Source organism: Antedon bifida, chromosome 1, assembly GCF_963402885.1.
Source record: "Antedon bifida chromosome 1, ecAntBifi1.1, whole genome shotgun sequence".
NCBI classification, from domain to species: Eukaryota; Metazoa; Echinodermata; class Crinoidea; order Comatulida; family Antedonidae; genus Antedon; species Antedon bifida.
In genome coordinates, this window is record NC_136226.1 from 5,226,140 (window position 1) to 5,245,503 (window position 19,364).

Consider the following 19,364-nt stretch of genomic DNA (forward strand, 5'->3'; position numbering starts at 1 on the left):
TTAATTCATTAATAATATATGTTTTGTTTTTTTTGCTTCAAAAAAATAAAACCTTGAAAACACTGAATATACACTTCACATTATGGAAGTTATATGTCAATATTTTATAATTATTTTATTAGATAAGGTATATTCAGTGGGGTTAAATAGCAAAGTCATTCAGTGGCGTAACACAGTGGGCAAAGGTGCTGGGTAGTTGCATTGGGCTGCTCATGCTCAGAGGCCCTTAAGCTATGGGGCCCCTTAAGCTATGGGGCCCCTTAAGCTCTAGGGCCCCTTAAGCTCTGGGCCCTTAAGCTCTGGGGCCCCTGGGTTTAGCCAGTGAGCGCTCAAAGCGGTTACGCCACTATGCACACTACACAAATCTACAGTAATACAGTAGAAGTATACAACATTAAATGAATCAATAAAAGATTAATTGTTATTGACATAGATATTTTAATTTCTCATATTTTTTTAAAGGTAAACCAAAGCAAGTTTACTGTACACACAATCCACAAGGCAACATAAGATATATTATTTGCTCACATAGACTCAAAAATTTAGCCTTGACTAAAAATACTTGAACAAATAATATTATCTCAATAAAATTGTTCAAAAGAGTAATTTATCACTACATGATAAAATCCAACCTTGTTTCAATTTTTTAAATTAAAACAAATATATTTTTTTTTAAAGAATTAAATATCACTATATAATTTACACAATTCTAAGTACCGTCTAAACACAAAAAGTTAATTATTAACTCGACCCGTCCCAAACAAATAAAATAAGGGGGCAGTAAACCAAATGTGTGAGTTACAAAATGTTTGTATGGCTATCGACACAATTTATTCTAAAAATGTATTTAATTCTCATGGATTCTATTACTGTAGTTTATTTTATTTAGGCTGTGTAAAATTTAAAACAAAAACGAAAGGAATATTTGAGTTGCTGCTATAATTAATTGTGGTTGAATATATAAAATGTATATACTGTGCATTAGTATATATATAAGTGCAAATTGAATACTTGTTCTTGGCTTGTTTCATGTATTAAGGAATTTGAAGTTGTGGGTTCAAATCCCAACTGAGAACGAATTGCATATTTGTTCACAAATTGTTGAACAGTCAGTACAATTATGCAAGAGTAGGGAGAAACATTTGTCTGAGGTATTTAATATGATACATATGCACACATTGTTCCAAACTAAAAAGCTCTGTCTACACTATCAAACTAGTTTGACAAAAAAGTGTGACATGCCCAAATATGGTAGTGATATGGTCAAATATGGTAGTGATATGACATCATCATGTCCATATATAGTCACATCACATTTTTTGTCACATAAAGTTTGATAGTGTAGAGCATGAAATAAATTTACAAAATTATAATAATTAGAATACACAAAAACACAAAAGAATTATTCCACAATCATTGTGGATGCCATAATTGACTAAAATAACTTCAACAAAACAAATCAAATTAGTATAATCCCATAAGATCTTGATAAAAAAATTTGGCAACATTTACAGGGTGGGATTTATACTATGATAATAACATGGCAATATCATTTATTTTTAAATAATTTAAATCAATATATCTAATGTCCATCATTCATATTTCATTTAACATTATTTTATGAGTTGTACATGCATGCAAAATGTCTTTATTTTACTAGAGAATATAAAGAATTTGTTTTGTTCACAGACTCTGTTTAATTTTTGTTTAATTGTTTTACTTGAATGAAATATTGTTTTTTTTGGACTGGGAATAAATACAAAAAATAGAATAAAAACATTATCAAGATGGCATTATTAAAAAAGTGGGGGGGGGGGGGTTACATTATATCCAAGTGCTATACTCAATTTGCTAGGTTCTACCCAAAAAGTTCAGCAGGACAAGCACTTCTAAACTATAAACATAAATTAAAACAAACTCATTGAATATATTTAAGCACATACTATAAAATATTAAGCCTGCTTGATAGATTTTTCATAGATATCAAGTAGTTGTATTCATAATTTGGTTTATCTTACTGTTTAACATGCTCTAACATTTTACATCACTCTACAGTCCTGTTTATCTGGCTGTAATTGATGACGATACACGGTATATGACATTAATGTCGGCTAAACCAACAAAATAATATTACACATTTACTGTCTATATCTGATATACATAATGTAACACAGTATAATTTATAACTAAATAGTTTAGTTTTTCAACATATTTTATTAAACATTAAGTTAATGGAAACCCAAGAGGGGCAATTGAACCATCTTGGAGTTTATATTACTTTATGGTTAAACGCATCATCGGGCAAGAGAGCTACATTTTTCAATAAATTGGTTATTGTTGAATTACATAATAAATTCAATTATGTCGTTAATGATACAGCAACATGCCAATCGAATGACATAAACGTGGAACTATATATGTCATTATTACTGCCTTTCAATACCATCCGTTCGTATTACTCAACAAAGAGGGCAGCACAATATATATCCACAGCACCAACGTAATCGGACATTCACTCACACTGCATGAGTAATATAAACGAAAAAGGACAAACCGCAGAATTTACTGTAAAATGCACATGGAACATTGGTCATCAGTTCATAATGTCAGGGGTGTGTGGAATTTCATCGCATTAAACTATCAGCTTCCATATCAGCAGCATTAGCCTTGATATCTGTTAATGTACGTACAAATCTTGACCATTCATCCATTCTAGGTGTTGCAAAACTCTGAATTGGAGGTTGAATAAAAGGAAATTTGTTATTTAAACTAATTTATTTCAAATTTAAATTTTGAAAAGAAACCAAACAGCAAAGTGTAGACTGTCTTTTCTATCAATCATGCAGATTGAAAGCCTTTGGAGCATAACGTTTTGAGAACGGTGCATTATAGTATGATAATAGGTTTATTTATTGATTACTACCAAAGAATAGAAAGTCACTTCTTAAATACACTGAAATATAATTTATAATTTTTATAATTGTCTGTATGCATGCATGCTTATACAATGACAACATTAGAATTGTTTTACTTACTTCTCCTACATCATATATCCATATACGGCCATCTGCGTCGCCTGCTGCTATTTGATAGCCAGAATGTGCCCACCGTACTCTGTTTATTGCTGGTTGAGCATCTAAAGTTACTCTAGCACTTGGCACCTACAGAATATAATATAATGTGAAACCCCACCATAGTAATACAACCAAACATCATTAACATACGTACAAATACGGGCATACTGCGTTGAAACACCGGTTCTCGGGCCCGGTTACCATTGATCAAGGGCTTCTCTCATCCAGTGCCCACCTTGACCAGAGGAAAGGCATGGGCCAATATGTCTGAGGCAGATACTAGATGCAGAAGCTGTGCTGCATATACAGCACCCGATATTCCCAGATGGTCTCCCATCCAAGCTCTAACCAGGCTCGACATAGCTTAACATCGGTGATCTGACGAGAACCGGTGTTTCATTGTGTTACATATTTATGTCCATATTAACAAATATTGTGCTTAAGTATAATAGGACCTGTGTTATATAATTCATGCCTAAAAATATATCAATTGAATTTGTACAATACCATGAAGCCCCAGTGGTCTAATGGTTAGGACATCTGCATATCAAGCAGAAGGTTCCCGGGTTCGAATGTTGGTTGGGCCAACTTTTTTTCATTCTCAGATTTCCTCATCTTTATTGTTTCAAATTAATTAAATTTTACGATATCACTGGGCGGTTAGAATTTATTCTGTGTCTGTGATGTTTATATAAAATATATATATTCATATAAAAATAAACAAATTATAGATATATATATAATTACTAACCTCGGTGTCGTTATTAAGATTCCAGACATCAAGTCTTCCCATACTATCAACAGATGCAAAGAGTGCAGGGTGAATAGGTGACCACATTACGTCATATATATAATCACTGTTGTCTTCAAATGAATATACTAGTTTTTGTTGCTTTGAAAAATTAAAACAATATTTTAACATTAGATGAAAACAAATAATCATAGCAAATAAAAAGAATAACATTTGTTGTATATATCAAAGAAAACAAGAAGTTGTTTAATTTATAAAATTACTACTGAAATAAATTAGTAATACTTAAAAATTACCACTTTAATATTCATTCATTCATCAGTGGAAAATTACTTCCATTTATTTATCATTTGCATATAAAATATACAAAGAAATTATGTTTGCTTTGAAATATACAAAAACAGATACATAAAAAAACTAACAAATCAATTACAAAGTGTCACATCACTTTCGTATGGTACACTGACAAGCATTCAGTGCCCGATTGGCAGCTGGATAAAAGCTGTTACGAAACCGGTTTGTTCGAGAGATGATGGAATTTGGTGCAATCATGGAAACTACAATTTATATTGGGCTCTATAACGCCCATAAACAGATCTCAAAATACCTTTGTGCTCCACAGTTTAATGGTCCAATCAAATGATGACGTCAAAAACAGGTGAGAAAAGTCAATCTGCCCTTGTACATGGTTACAATCAATACCAGTGACAGGTCCTTGATGGCCTTCAAACACCTCATTAATGCCTGCCTTGCTACCGTGCCTACTGGCGTTATAGACAGCGCCCTCTTCGCTGCCAACTACAAAATTGTTCACATCGTTTGTTGGGAAATCCATGCAGGTAACTGCAACAGGTTTTGACTGTTTATGTTGGAGTTCCATGCTGTCCTACAAAATGAAGATAAATTTTTGAGAATGTTGAGATGTATGAAAAATGAAGACTAATAAAATCAGATTTTGAATAGGCCATTTTGTAATTTTAATAAATTTAATCACTTCCACAGAAAAAAAAGCAAAACCCCATTGGCTGGAAGCAGGTAAATAATGTTTTTTTTCGATGTGAGAATTTTAATTTTGAGAATCCAACAAGAAAAGTGAACCAAGTTACCTGCGGTTGAGAGAGCATGTCCAGATTCCATGAACACATTTTACCATCCGTTGACACGCTGATCAAGTTGTGGGCATTCTGAGTTCCAAGAACACTTACACAGTATACTGGATGCTGTTGAATAAATTGGTCACATTTAATGATTATAACAAAACACTATTATAAACACATTATATAACATGATTTCATCATGTTTTTACTTTGGACATAGTTAGGCCAAATGTTGTTGCAGAGGGTACAGGGGGTAGAAAGACATAGCTCATGAAGCCTAAATCTAAAAGAATCAAATGTGATATAATCTAGTATCAGTATTTTTTTCTATATTCAAATGTGTTTTTTTTTAAATCTTTTAAACATGATTGAGAGTATAATGCACCTAGACTAGACAGATACAGATTGGCAACAAAACAAATAGTTTAGGCCTGTTTTTAGGGTACATTTTCACTGCTGTGATTAGCAATGCTTTCAGCAGAATAAATTTAACTTACCGTGTGAGCAGCAGCTGACAAGGGCGTCCTCTGTACTGGTGTTCTCTTATAACTTCTGTTGTCCCATAATACAATCTGACCGGAATATGTACCGCCAACTACCAAATTAGGATGAAAGCGTGCAAATGACGCTGACATTACAGGTGACTACAAAGTAAATTAAGAATAATAATAGGTTAGGTTATTTATACTTTTAATATAAATAGTATAAATATGAATTTAGTGTCCTATTGAATTGGAAAATGGATACAAATCGTAGTATCTAATAAATACAGAATCTTTGCCGGTTCAACTCAAGCCTCCAAAGCTTTGCAAAATCTGTATGGACAGGCCATTAAAAACCTTAGGAACTTTAAGTTGCTTTAACACACCTTTTGTTACACTAAAGCTCTGTCTACAATATCAAACTAGTTTGACAACAAAAGGCGTGATGTGCACAAATATGGTAGTAATATGCCCAAATATGTTTGTGATATGACATCATCATGTTCATATATGAGCACATCACATTTTTTTGTCACATAAAGTTTGATAGTGTAGAAAGAGCTTTAAACAAATAGATAAATTTCTATGTCTCACCTGACAGTGGAAGATGTATTCTGGTGTGGTTTTCTTGAACTTCATGTTCCATATAAGAGCAACGCCATCAGGTTCATGTGGTGATTCTTCATTGTTATTATAAGATGCTACCAATAGTTCAGGATACTAAACAACAACAGATAAACAAAATACAGTAATAAATATTTCAATAATAAAATATACTCATTCAGTCGATAAGCAGTTTAGTATAAAGTGAGTGCATAGTTCATGGACTATACCATTTGTGGAGAGGGTGTTCAATATATTATATCTTGCTCTTCGAGGGGAAAGGGCTGATGTCGGTTTATCCAGGTAAGCTAGGCACGAAATAGACCTTAATCTATATATGACTTAGAATGTTGTACATTAGTATCATGAAAAGACTACATGTTTTTCTTGATTTCAATTGCAAGAATTTTTAAAGACTTTTTCAATACTTATACAAAGCTTTGCCCACCATGTTGCATAATTATACCTTAAAATTATTATAATATAATATCTTCAAATAATTTCATGGAGATTTCAGATTATTTTGTTTACTTAAAATTTAACTTTTAAATATCATATATTTTTAATACTTTGGATAGATATAACATCTGCCAATAAAAAATACATGTTAAAAATGAGTTATACCTGATTTGACCAATCTAAACTGGACACTACTCGATGCTTTGACCATCTGTCATCAAAAAACTGTCTATTAAGTGAAAGTTTAGCACTAGCATCCTTATCTCTGGGGGAGCAAAAAAGATTGAATCAAATCAAATATTCTTCTTTAAAAATAAAATGTTACAATACTATAGGCAGGAGAGGATCTAGGAAATGTATATACCGGGAGCACTAACATCATAATATTAATAGTCTGTCAAAAATAGATAACCAAAAGAAGTTATAATTTCATCCTAGTTGTCAAAGGGGGCAAACAGGTGACCCAAACACTACCCCACTGGATCCACCCCCATCAGGGGTTTAAATCTCTACCACAGTACATGGATTTTATCAACTGGTGGATAACTGATATATACATCTTTATATACATATTTTCAATGAATTCCGAACTCCGAATCAAATCACAGAAAACATGAAATAAAGATACACAAATAATAGTTTTAAAATTCACCCTTCTCTGTCTCGTTCTTCTCCTGTGTAGTCCATGAAAATGTCAGATTCTTCAAAGAGCGCCCTCTCCATGACTCGGGAAGCACGGTCGAAAAATGAAAGGAAGTCACTTGAATTAACGATCTGTTGTTTTTCATCACTGGTCAACTCTTTTACCACTAAAAAACAATACAATAGAAAATACAGGATGGAATTATAGGAAGTATTACAATTGTACAATACAATAGAAAATACAGGATGGAATTATAGGAAGTATTACAATTGAACGTGTTAGAAAAATGTATTATTACATTATCTTTTCTCAGCAGCATCAGTGTCATTCTAAGGAAAATCATGGTTAGGTTTGTCAACAGAATATTACTGAATGGGAAGACCTTAAAGCTTGATTCCCACTAAAGAAAAATTCTGCCACACTTGGTATAACAGATGCAATGTAACAATATAATCTTCTATCAATTTGCGTTGGATCCTAGTGGGAACCAAGCTCAAAGGACATCTTATACAAAGTGGACTTTGTGACCAAAATGCTTCATGTGAATTTGAATTGCCATAAGTTATTGTATCTTTTTGCATAGCACCACCAGCTGCATTCCAGCTCAAATATGACATTTCATGTGTGACAAAAACGAATACCAAGTCAAATCAGCGTGTGGAACCTAGACTGTATGTCAATTACCTTTAAAGCAAAAATTAGGTAAAGAAAAGTTTAAAGTACCTTCAGGTTCCTCTTCTTTCTCTTCTGGTTGCGGTTGTTCTGGTTCTGGCTGCTGCACAACAGGTTCTGCTATATCATCTTCATCTACGAACAAAGCATGTTCAGTTATATTATAATTTATTTTAAAAAATGTTACTTAAATTCACAAAAATAATGGTTGACATAATATTATAGAGATATACCCTAGCATGCACTTCACAAGCTCTGTCCTTTGAAACAGAATTTCAAGTTTTGGGGTTTCAGCATGGCATATGAGTTATTTTCAAATCATGGACAAAGTTTGTGTGCAATGTACTGTACAAGCTATTGGAACAGGCATTTGTGATAATACACAAACTCCTATATCATGCACATACATTTGTATTTGTGTAAACTCCTTTTTCAAAACAATACAATATATCATAATGTATTTTAAACAATATAGTCCATTGAACCGTAATAGCTTTTCTTTTTTTTACAAAAATACATTAAGGCTTTTGTTGGGTAAAACCCATTAATGATTGTTGGAAATGTTAATTGCCGACTTGTTACCTAGATTCCCAATCTACAATGCAATCTACCAATTATGAGTACATACAGTACATTTCTATTTTTCGAGGCACGAATGAGATTGATGAAAACATTATGTTTAAACTCATTTCGTAGATTGTCAATTTTCTGTTTACCAATTAAGTCACTAATTGTAACATTTCTATCATGCACTTTCATCAGCTAACAATTCGATGATTACATCCCATAATCCTTCACTAAAACACAGTGAGGAAAGCGAGCAAACACAGACACCTGTTTGACCTGTGCTGACCTTTGGTGAATCACTCTACTGAATAACATGAAGTCATAAATATATGATACTGAAACAAAATTAATAAATTAGACTATTTTTTCAAAATTAAATTTCATTCTTAATATTTGTTTTGTTTTTTGTTTTATTTAGGCAAATTGCCCATAAGGGAATTAATTCACTATCCTTCACAAGACAAACATACACACACACAAGATGCTCTACATAAACAAAGTCTGATTACAAGTTTTTGGGAGTGGAGTTATAAATTGTCATTGTCATTGTCAAAATATCCTGACACTGACATGACTTGAACACAGGACCCTTAGATTGGTAACCAAGCATCATAACCACCAATCCACAACTCCAATGTTGTATTGGTTCCAAAAATAGCATCACATAATACATTTTTTTCCGGCTACCCAAATTTAATCTTTTATCATATCAAATTCAAGTTCATGGCAATAGTGCATCTTTAATATTAAGAAGATATTTTGATAAGGACTTTAATATAGCTATAATGACTAAATTAGCAATTAATCTAGAAACTAATCATCTGTTAAGGTCAACGTTAATGACTTATTTTAAATTAGACTTTTTTCAAAGTAGTTTTCAAAGAATATGATGTAAAACTGTCCAGATGTATATTCCAAACTGAATTTGATTACAGTAGGTCCCCAGGCAACATTTTTCTAGGATACAGTGGGAACCCCTCTTGGGACTTCCTTATTAAGGAGACACTTTGTTAGTTTCCATAACAGGGGTTCTTACATCTCCTATTTCTTTATGTTTTGTGTACAAATTGTTAATACCCCCCATCACATCATATCTGTTGTTTTCAAAAGGACAAGATGCATTTTGGAAAAGAAGGTTAAAGTTCACCTTTCCATTGTGCTTCTAAAAGCTAATTTAAACAAAGTAAATGTAGCGTCCCTGGTGATTTTACTGTCTTACAGTTAAATTTTCTAATATTCAAAATCATTGTTGTTTATTAGTATATTATATTACAACCCCAAGGATTGATTTATAATTAAGGTTATTCTCAATAACAAACCTCAATTAACTTCATTACAATACCAAAACCTTGAATATCAATGAACAAACATATTGCTATCCCTAGATACAAAAGTACACTGGAATATAGATTCCAATTATCACTTAAGAAGAAGAACTATTAATAATTTAATAGTAATTTAGGTTTCAAATATGTAGGCTTTTATTTTCTAAAAATGATGATTCTGTTTAATAAATATAAATTGTCAGATCTTTGATTAAGAGAAATAGCTTCGTTTAACATATACTGTAGTAGATGCATTGGTTTGATTATTAAAACCTTTTGTTCATCTTATCTAATGACTGTATGAGATATAACGGTTTTTTTCTGTGTTTCATATCTGAGGATGCAACTGAATGTATAGAAATAGAATGGATAATCATGTAAATTGAGTTATTATTATTAGAAAGAAAAAGTTGTTAATCAGATGCTTGTTATAAAATTTAATGAAAAAATTAAAAGAGCAAATGTCAGGCAAAATCAGGCATGATTGCAATGGACATTTCAACATGCAATGATGCCATTTACCAAGCCAATCCCAAAGTTTTCCCTCATCTACAAAGCAAAAAATGATAATAACAATGATGAATGACAAAAACATGTACAACACAGTGATACGCAATGGTGATGCTAGGCCTGGGTACTAAAGATGGCATGATCAAATAAAATGCATATATATGGCAGGTTTTATTAACAGAGCATGCAAGATTTATGTTGCGGAATTATCTTTGAAATTTTAATTACAAAATTCTTCATTATAAAGGCATGAATCCTAGGAGAATTCATCACTTTCATCACATATTTCCTTGAAAAATCCGAAGGTGGTCAGTTTTTGTTTTGGAGGAAATCGAGATTAAAGGGGCAGTGTAAGATGCAAAAACACCATATTTGCATTTATTGCTTTAACAAAACACTCAAATTAACCTGAACTGCAGTAGAAGTACTATTTTGGGACACCTTTTTCAGGGGACGCACTTATTAATGGGACACTTTTTTGGATTTTGTTTTGTCCCTTAATCCTACCTGCTATTAAATGTTGTAGCAATAACATTAAAACTGACACATGTACAGATACACTCATGACACATATTCTCTAAAGTACTTTTGTTACGTTAGGAGTGAATAGATGGTAGTTTTAAGAGGCCTTATGGTTTAAAAACAACTTCTTTAAGTTCTCATAGGAATAAAAAGACCAATGCTTAGTTTTACAAGGCTTGGCATTTAACCCAATCACATCTAGATTTGTAATTTGAATCACTGCAGACTTTATAGTGAAAGTATATGTAACACAACAAATTATTGTGCTACACAAGAAATTGTTTGTCTCCAAATGTGTTATTGTAGTGATACAGTAAATTATGTTTAATAAATTATGATGATGGCAGATTTAAGTCAAAAGGGTACTTCAGTATGGCAACAAATGTTAAATGTATTTATTATACAGTAGGTCCTTAAGCTTAACTGGAAACTGAGGAAAATTTGGAATGGACAGTTTAAAATAAATACTTAATGCGCTTATCTTTTGTCATCATACATTTCATTTTATAAAAAGATATAAGAAGATATCATAACCACACATTAACATTATTTATGTTGGTTAAATGATGTTTACTTATGTTTTTCACAAAACCATAAATTTGTTAGAAAACAAGGTTAAATATACAGTGTCACACAAAAAAAACATTAAACAAAAACTGAAAGAAATGTTTACAATAAGAAAATTAAGCTACTAATAATAGCATAAAAATTCATTAAACCGTTATTATCCCTTAGAACCTATTGTCACTACCTAAAAATTTCCCTTTTGTAAAATTTAAAACTTAGTAATATAAAGGTAAATATTCAAATAGTAAAAAACAAGTTTGTAAGAGAAAGTTGAGGTTAAAAATTGATTAAAACAATCAAAACAGTTACCCAAAAAGAAAATAAACGAGAATAAATGTAAAAACGTTTTTTAAACCGTCAAATTATTTAGGTAAGCTCTGTCTACACTATCAAACTAGTTTGACAAAAAAAGTGTGTGGTGCCCAAATATGGTAGTGATATGCTCAAATATGGTAGTGATATGACATCACCATGTCGATATATGGGCACATCACATTTTTTTTGTCACATAAAGTTTGATAGTGTAGACAGAGCTTAAAAGAAACCCTACTTTGAAACAATTTTCAAATTTAAATCAACATGTTTGGAAAACTATAAATTGTTATGAATTTATAAGCAAAACGTTCTTGCTGTTCATAACCTCTTTGCCTTTGCATGTTGCATAGTTGATGACAAATACAAGAAAATATAATGTGTCTGCACGTACAGGATATTAACTAAGCACTATTACACCTCAAATTACAAATTTTGACTGTTGAAGGTAGACTTACCTTATTATAACTTCTAAGGGAACATTTCTATGGTTGGCAAATATACTTTGATATTTGTGATGCACCAATTTGCAACTTTGTAGAATCATTGATCATTGATTTTGATATAAATCGTTATTATATAAGGTGAAAACCCTTGTTCTTAGAAATGAATGATGTGTTAAGTTGGACAAAACTACCAAACATATCGATTTAAACAAGATTTGTCGCATTTTCTAAATTACAGTAACTACCGAAGAGAACAGAATTTCCCATAGCAAAATAGAAAAAGAAAATAATAATAAATACTCTATATATACCTTCAGAGGTCATGACTACAAGAGAAAACAACATAAATGAAAGAAATATAGGGAAAAAATAAAAGAGATTATAATATTGGGATTTACTGTAAACAACACTGATATATTATAATATATAAAGAACAAAATAATTTGTATTGGTGTAAAAGAGAAAACTATGTTAAATATGTTATTACTGTACAGGTAGTAGCATCTAATCTACAGTATAATAATAATATGTAGTGATAACGCTATCTAGAAGTTAAAATAAAGAGAACAAGAAGATAACAGTCATTACTTACCATCTTGTTCTTTGTCCTCCACTGGTGTTTGTGTTTCTTTAGCATAAGTGACTAGCTCTTTAGGTGGAAATCCCGCCAGATTTACTGAAGACATACCAAGCTTTAACTTTCTTTTTGGGCTACTACATAAAGAAAAGAAACATGAATTGAGTCTTTAAGTCTGAATCATGGTAACAAGTTATTTGGTGTATGGCAACAAATACACATCTTAATATCCATCCATTTTGCAATCTACTATATGCACTTTCAGATATTCCTCTGAAGTGAAATTCAAGTCATCGTAGAAGATTAAGATTTCAAATTGTCTATTTCTTGGTTCAGAATGTTAGTATAGGGGAGCTTAATAGGGGTGTCCCCTGAATAGGAGTTTCCCCTGAATAAGAGTGTCCCCTGAATAGGAGTTTCCCCTGAATAAGAGTTTCCCCTGGATAGGAGCATCCCCTGAATAGGAGTTTCCCCTGAATAGGAGTGTCCCTTCAATAGGAGTTTTCCCTAAATATAGATGGCCAAAATGAAGGGTTCTATACTGTTTATAACTCACGAAAACTGTTGAGCAGCAGTTTCATCATTCGTTTTCTTGATTTGACTTTTATTCGGACTAGCAGCGTTTACAGTTGTAGAACCGGCAGAAGCTAAACAAAAATAATACATTAACCTTAATCTTAACCCAAACCACAAACACTATACTAAATTTTAGAAAATTACAATGATAAAGATATGAAAAGTTCAGTAATGTCACCATTTTTAGCCTTTGATTGAAAACAGACCAATGGCATATCCAGCATTTTTCAAATTGTATTTCTTATTCTATTCAAAATGTCGACATGGGTGTGCCCGATTTTTAGTCTTCATTCATAATTATAATAACATATATTGCACACTTACAAACTTCTGGTAGAATGCCACGTAGAAGTTCATCTGCTTCTCTTCGTTTTCTATCAAGTTCAGATTCTGAAAGTGTTACTGCAGCTGTAGTAGCTTTAATAGATTCCTAGAAATATTCATTAAAATTGTAATTAAAAAGAAAATCAATTGAATTCTAAAGTATGCCGATTCATAAACTTAACACTATTAATTGTGTAACTTTGAATACATAATTTTAGGAGATTGTTTAATTAATTTTAGGAGATTGGTCACTTAATTTTAGGAGATTGGTCACCAGGTCATATGCACTTTTGACCCAATCTCAAGTTCTCACACCACACACCTAAAATCTCACACTTGTTTACAAATCTATATTTTTATTAATATATTAAAACAAACTTTACTAAATACTTTAAAATTCTGTTGTTTATCATGTCTAGAATCAGTTGCATAACGCAAGGGGAAAAGGTCCAATGCTGGGTAGTTGTATTGGGGCTGCTCATTCCCCGAGGCCCCTTAAACTCCCCTAGATTTAGTCAGTGACCACTCATAGCCATTACTCCACTGCCTCGAATTAACTGACTACGTTTCTACCCAGTCGGCCAGGAGGGGTTGGGTGTAAATGTAAATCTGAAGCCAGCAGCAACCTCAAACTTGGGCACTATTACAGTAGATCAGGGCCACAAAACGAGAATTTAGTCAATACATATACAGTTGTATTCATTTTTAATACATTGAAATTGATTTAGTGTAATTAGCATTAGCATTCTCATATTAATTCTGATAATTTGCATAAGTAAATAAGATGTGAATTTATTACTTCTAATCTAATTGCAATAACAATTATAAATCATATTTGGATAATGTGCATAGTACCAACATTTACATAAATGAATACAGCATTCATTTCAGTATTGGATGATTTTAGATAGCGTTTATTGATTTAAATAAAGTGTCTTGTCTGCCTATCCCTAATTGGGCATATGACAGAAGATTGCATATGGAGAAATTCAAAACTTGTTAAAAGCCCACGTCATATCAAGTCATATCACCTAACAGACGTCATCACCTGACAGAATTTGAGAACCATAAAGTGATATCAACTTGGCAAAGAAAACAGTTTGCTAAAATTTATAGTACAGTAATAAACAAACTATTTCTATACAGACAGATGTACTTTTATTTCCTTGTTGAAAAGAGGTCAAATCAGGTTTAAGTTCTAAATATTTTCTTTAAGGAAACACAAAATTGTTAAATTTGACATAAACTGCAGAGTGGGAATCAGACGATTACAGTAAACCTACTGTAGTAGGATAAGAATTGAAATGAATAAATGTGATTACTAATGTATTGACATTATTACCATGTGTGCATGAAAAGGCTTAAATGCCTGAAGGTATTCCATATTCTATAGTATTAGTAAAATCATGGCAGTTTTCATTTATGTGGTAAATTTGTACAGTTTTAACCATATTTTGACAGTTGTGAAACTTGAACTTAAAGAATTAATAATTCATAAGGAATGTGGAAGTGGCAACAAGATCATCTTACATATAAAACCACATTTTAGTATTTTCTTATAGTGAAAGAGTTATCACACATATATTGAGTAGGAGGAATTTTACTTAACTTTACATATAAAATTTACTTTTATAGAACATAGAATATCTCCTGGGGATTTCCCATGTATAGGGATTTCCCATGTATAGGAATTTCCCATGTATAGTATATTGTACACAAGGTTTTCCATTTTAGAGTACATAAGGGTTTTTCTGTACTGTTTAGATCCTCCAATCAAAGTTGACCTATAAACTACAAGTTACTCAAATGCTGACAGTTCATGAATGATTATTATATTCTTTAGTAATGGAAAACATAAATATCAAAATGTATATATATTTTTTTTTATTTATAATATTTTTTTAAACTTACCTCTTTCTTTCTTTTGTCCTCATCCTTTTTCTTTTTCAAATCCCTAATTTCCTGAAGCCTTTTCTTCTTTGCTTCTAATTCAGCTTTTCGGTCAGACATGATATCTTATCTTGGAAAAACTTCTGTGAAGAAAATCATGTAATTATTGGCGAATTGAATGTTAGCATAAACAAAGTACAGTACAGTATTCTTTGAATAGAATACTGGATGTAATTGTATTATATCATACTAATTGTATTGCATCATTGATGTGCATAGTATGTTTATTATTTGTTGTATACATATTTGGATGATTTGGGATTTATAGGTTATAATAGTATAATACAGTGACTTTTAGTATGCCTAGTATAGTAGTACTCCAGAAATAGTAAGACTATGCTTGTGGCACTGTATACTGTACTTAGTAGTAGTACTGTAATTCTGGAGGTAAAGCATGGTTTCCTGTCGACGTAAGAACACCACTTTTGTTGCGACTACGTCGATTTGTCGTAAGAAATGCGGATTTTACAGGAAACCATTTACGATCGCAAATTTATAAAATCGACACAACGTAAGAAAAATGGTAACGACAAACGATTTTACAGGAAACCGATGACCTAACAATTGTTGCGTCACGACGTTTTCTTCCGATTTTACAGGAAACCAGGATTTTTTATCTTACGCTTGAATGAACGCCGTTGCGTCACGTTTCTTACGTCTCTTACGAAAGTTGACTTGAAGTCAACTTTCGTAAGAGACATAAGCACAATCGTAACAAGCAACCAATGAGCGACAAGAGTTATGACGTAATGTGTATGACCTTATAGTGAAAGCCGGACAATAACAACATTTGTATGTATTTACTACTGTAATTTTAGCCCACTTTACGATGTTGTACACACTTTACAAATGCACAGTAGTTAGCAACAGTAGTAATCAGGGAGTTTACAACTCATATCAAAATATGATACTCTTTGTTATGGACATGCAATAAACAATCAGCATTTCAAAGAAACCGACATTCTTCTGTTCTCTATGCTCTATTCCTATGCTTTCTCTTCGTATAGTGCTACTTTTTATTACAGTATATATGTCTAGGCATATAATTATGATAATAATGAATTAAACATTTTTTAAATAAAATTAATAAATAAAATAATTAGCCTAGCCTAGTACTAGCTAGCTAAGGCTTAGCTAGTATAGTAGGGCGGCTGTAGCCTTATAATAAGCCTCCATCTATATAAAATTGTTGAATGCTTTATTATTACATAATTAGGGCATGACTATATCGTTTTTATGTTACTTGTGAGGTAGTATTTTACGAATCGCATATCTTCGATAATCCAGTATAGGCTAATTCACAATACGCAATGCTAGGCCCGATGTCGCCAGACACAGCACAGGTACCACGGTGACTGAACGTCACTCTCTCAGCCTTCTACCGGGTAGCCGTGTTCAGGGGAAAAGCATATTGGTAAATTGTAAAGCGAGTTTAGCTGACCGAGATACTCCTTACAATAACTTATACATAGGATAGGATCACGTTTAATTTACTTTATTTATTCGGTATCAATAAAGATAAACAATAGTTTAAAAATCTATAAATCATTGTTTAAATCTAAATAATACACACCCAATTCTGAACTCCTTATGCAGCCTAGGCTCCACTCTCCAGTCGCGCTCGCGCTGAAAGGTGAACGTGAGTATTAATTTGTATTTTTAGTAGTATATTTTAACCAGTTAATAATATATTTAAAATATTATATTTATTTTTAGTTTAAAATTATAAAACCAAATAATTATAAGTTTGTTTGTATTGATATATGCAATTAAAATTACAATATTCTACTTAGCATCAATATACCTTTATATAGAAAATGTTTAGCAATTTTGTCGACTGCTAAACAAAACTCAGAACAACACGATTCATGATATTAAAATCCCTAGCTAGTAAGTTAACATTTGTTGTATGTCTATGCTTTATCTAGGGTAGAAAAATGCTTATGAATACCTCAAAGGAAGATGGAGCTTAAATATGAGCTTGAAATAGCCAGCTTTAATGACGCTGGAAGTGCTAGGCCATCATCACCATACCACTACCAGTCAGTTGTGAGTGAAATACACGGCGCGGTCGTGGTTGTGAGGTGACACACACATTCCATATATAGCCTACTGGGCCTAGACCGTTTTACCAAAAAACATTCTGCATGGTGGGAAAGAAGATGGGAGAGAGTTTTGTTAAGGAGCCGATGTCTATCTACAATATTCTTTCTCCCGCTAGGTTATTTTATTTATAGACCCTAGTAGGCCTATATACCGACAGTAATTTAGGTGGGTTATCATTAATTTTCAAAGACTTTGTCAAATGAAAATATCGAAAAAGTTATTCGATCATAATGTTATCGCCATTTTATTATCTATCTACACAGCACTCACTATACTATAGAATTTAGATGATGATAAATGATGTCATCATCTCATGTACTGATGGTAAGAAGCTTGTATAAAAGGATTCTCAAACTGCACCAAGGACTTCCTATTGAACTGAAAGCCATTGGTGATCAATATGTCAAATCAGAGTTCAAGAATCACAAAACAGCAAAGGAAGAAGAAATAAAGATATTTATGGCAGAATGGCTGGTACGGCACTAAGACCATCAAACGATACTACGTCTATTATATAAAATAGTCTGGGTATATTTAACTAAGAAAGCTTGTCTACACTATCAAACTTGTGTAACAAAAAAATGTGATGTGCCCATAATGTATTGACATGATGATGTCATATCACTACCACATTTAGGAATATCACTACAATCTTTGGGCACATCAGACTTTTTTTGTGTAGACAAAGTTTTAGCCTACTATTCTATTAAAGATCTCAATCTCAATGTTCGTTTGGTTCTTTTTGTGAAGCGAGATATTGATAAATAGAAACACGTTGTAGGCCTACAGTAATCTTAAATAAAATATTTGTTATTATAAATGTAGTGCTGTAAGTTATTTTAAAACAATAATCTGTTCTATTGACCGTTAATAACTTCTCCCGCAAGTTTTTAATTGATAATAGATAGATTTCTATACAGCGCCAATATTATGTTTGTTTTAAAAGATGACAGGTGGTAGGCCCTATCCCTTGATTGACAATTAAATTGTTGCTTTAAATCGATTGAAATATTACTAAGATTAATAAAAGACTACGTGAGTAATCAAGAACCAAATTAGCATATGAAATATACGACTTCCCGCCGACAGTTAATTACTTACGATATCAAGCATTGTCCATACATTTGCATAAATTCTATTTTCTTATAGAATTACGCAAAGCACCTCGAGGAACAGTTATCTAGAAAGTCATCATTGGGCAGTTCGATAGATGTCGGCCGGTTAGACAGCTTCAGACCTGAACAAATCGGACAATTGTACGAACTCCACGAGGAAACCAAAAAACCATCACCATTTATACCACCAGAAAATTTATCATAATAAAATGAAGAAATAATATTCGGATAACATATTATGGATTATTATATAACACAAAAAAAATACATTGTGATGGTAGATTAGAACCAGTGCTAGTGCAATGATGCGACACACCTGTGTACCGGCACTGTGTACCATGGTAGGCCTGCCATTAAAGCTACAATTGTTCTGTTTCACGGAACGGAAGACGGCTCCGGGAAAATGTATATACAGTTGAACGGTGCCGTCTTCCGTTCCGTGAAACAGAACAGGCGTGAATTTAGCGTTAAGAATGGAACTATAATTAGGTTAGACTAATTTATACCTCCATGCTTTAAGCTTATTTGTTATAGGCCTAACGTATTTGTAAATGTATTTCAAATTTGAATTGTTTTCTCAGTTAAAGCTGGCTAATAGGTAATTAAGCTTGGTTCCCAACATAAATAAATAAAAACATAAGCGCAACACAAGCGAGTTGTCCAATCACAACGCGATGGATCATTGA

General features: G+C 32.2%; 2 protein-coding genes across 4 annotated transcripts; one reads left to right on the forward strand and one right to left on the reverse strand.

Annotated features, from left to right (window-relative positions):
• Positions 1-414: 414 nt before the first annotated feature.
• On the reverse strand, positions 415-17,065 carry LOC144838785 (cytoplasmic dynein 1 intermediate chain 2-like). Of its 2 annotated transcripts, XM_078694270.1 has the most exons (16): positions 17,031-17,065; positions 15,419-15,540; positions 13,508-13,613; positions 13,164-13,254; positions 12,623-12,744; positions 12,342-12,356; positions 7,833-7,916; positions 7,119-7,275; positions 6,632-6,731; positions 5,999-6,124; positions 5,420-5,566; positions 4,932-5,045; positions 4,433-4,711; positions 3,826-3,966; positions 3,036-3,161; positions 415-2,729 (listed from the first exon to the last, which is right to left on the reverse strand). In XM_078694270.1, exons 2-16 carry the CDS (start codon positions 15,515-15,517, stop codon positions 2,625-2,627), a joined length of 1,812 nt encoding a protein of 603 aa, XP_078550396.1. In that variant the 5' UTR covers positions 15,518-15,540; positions 17,031-17,065; the 3' UTR covers positions 415-2,624. The 2 variants fall into 2 exon arrangements, with proteins under 2 accessions (XP_078550396.1, XP_078550403.1); XM_078694277.1 differs by lacking the exon at positions 12,342-12,356.
• A 217-nt stretch (positions 17,066-17,282) lies between these two features.
• Positions 17,283-19,072, forward strand: LOC144839147 (succinate dehydrogenase assembly factor 3, mitochondrial-like). 2 transcript variants are annotated; one of them, XM_078694462.1, is made up of 3 exons: positions 17,283-17,347; positions 17,827-18,037; positions 18,713-19,072. In XM_078694462.1, the coding sequence occupies exons 2-3, from the start codon at positions 17,861-17,863 to the stop codon at positions 18,881-18,883; spliced, it is 348 nt and encodes a 115-aa protein (XP_078550588.1). In that variant the 5' UTR covers positions 17,283-17,347; positions 17,827-17,860; the 3' UTR covers positions 18,884-19,072. The 2 variants fall into 2 exon arrangements, with proteins under 2 accessions (XP_078550588.1, XP_078550594.1); XM_078694468.1 differs by lacking the exon at positions 17,283-17,347 and adding an exon at positions 17,399-17,728.
• The last annotated feature ends 292 nt before the right edge of the window (positions 19,073-19,364 follow it).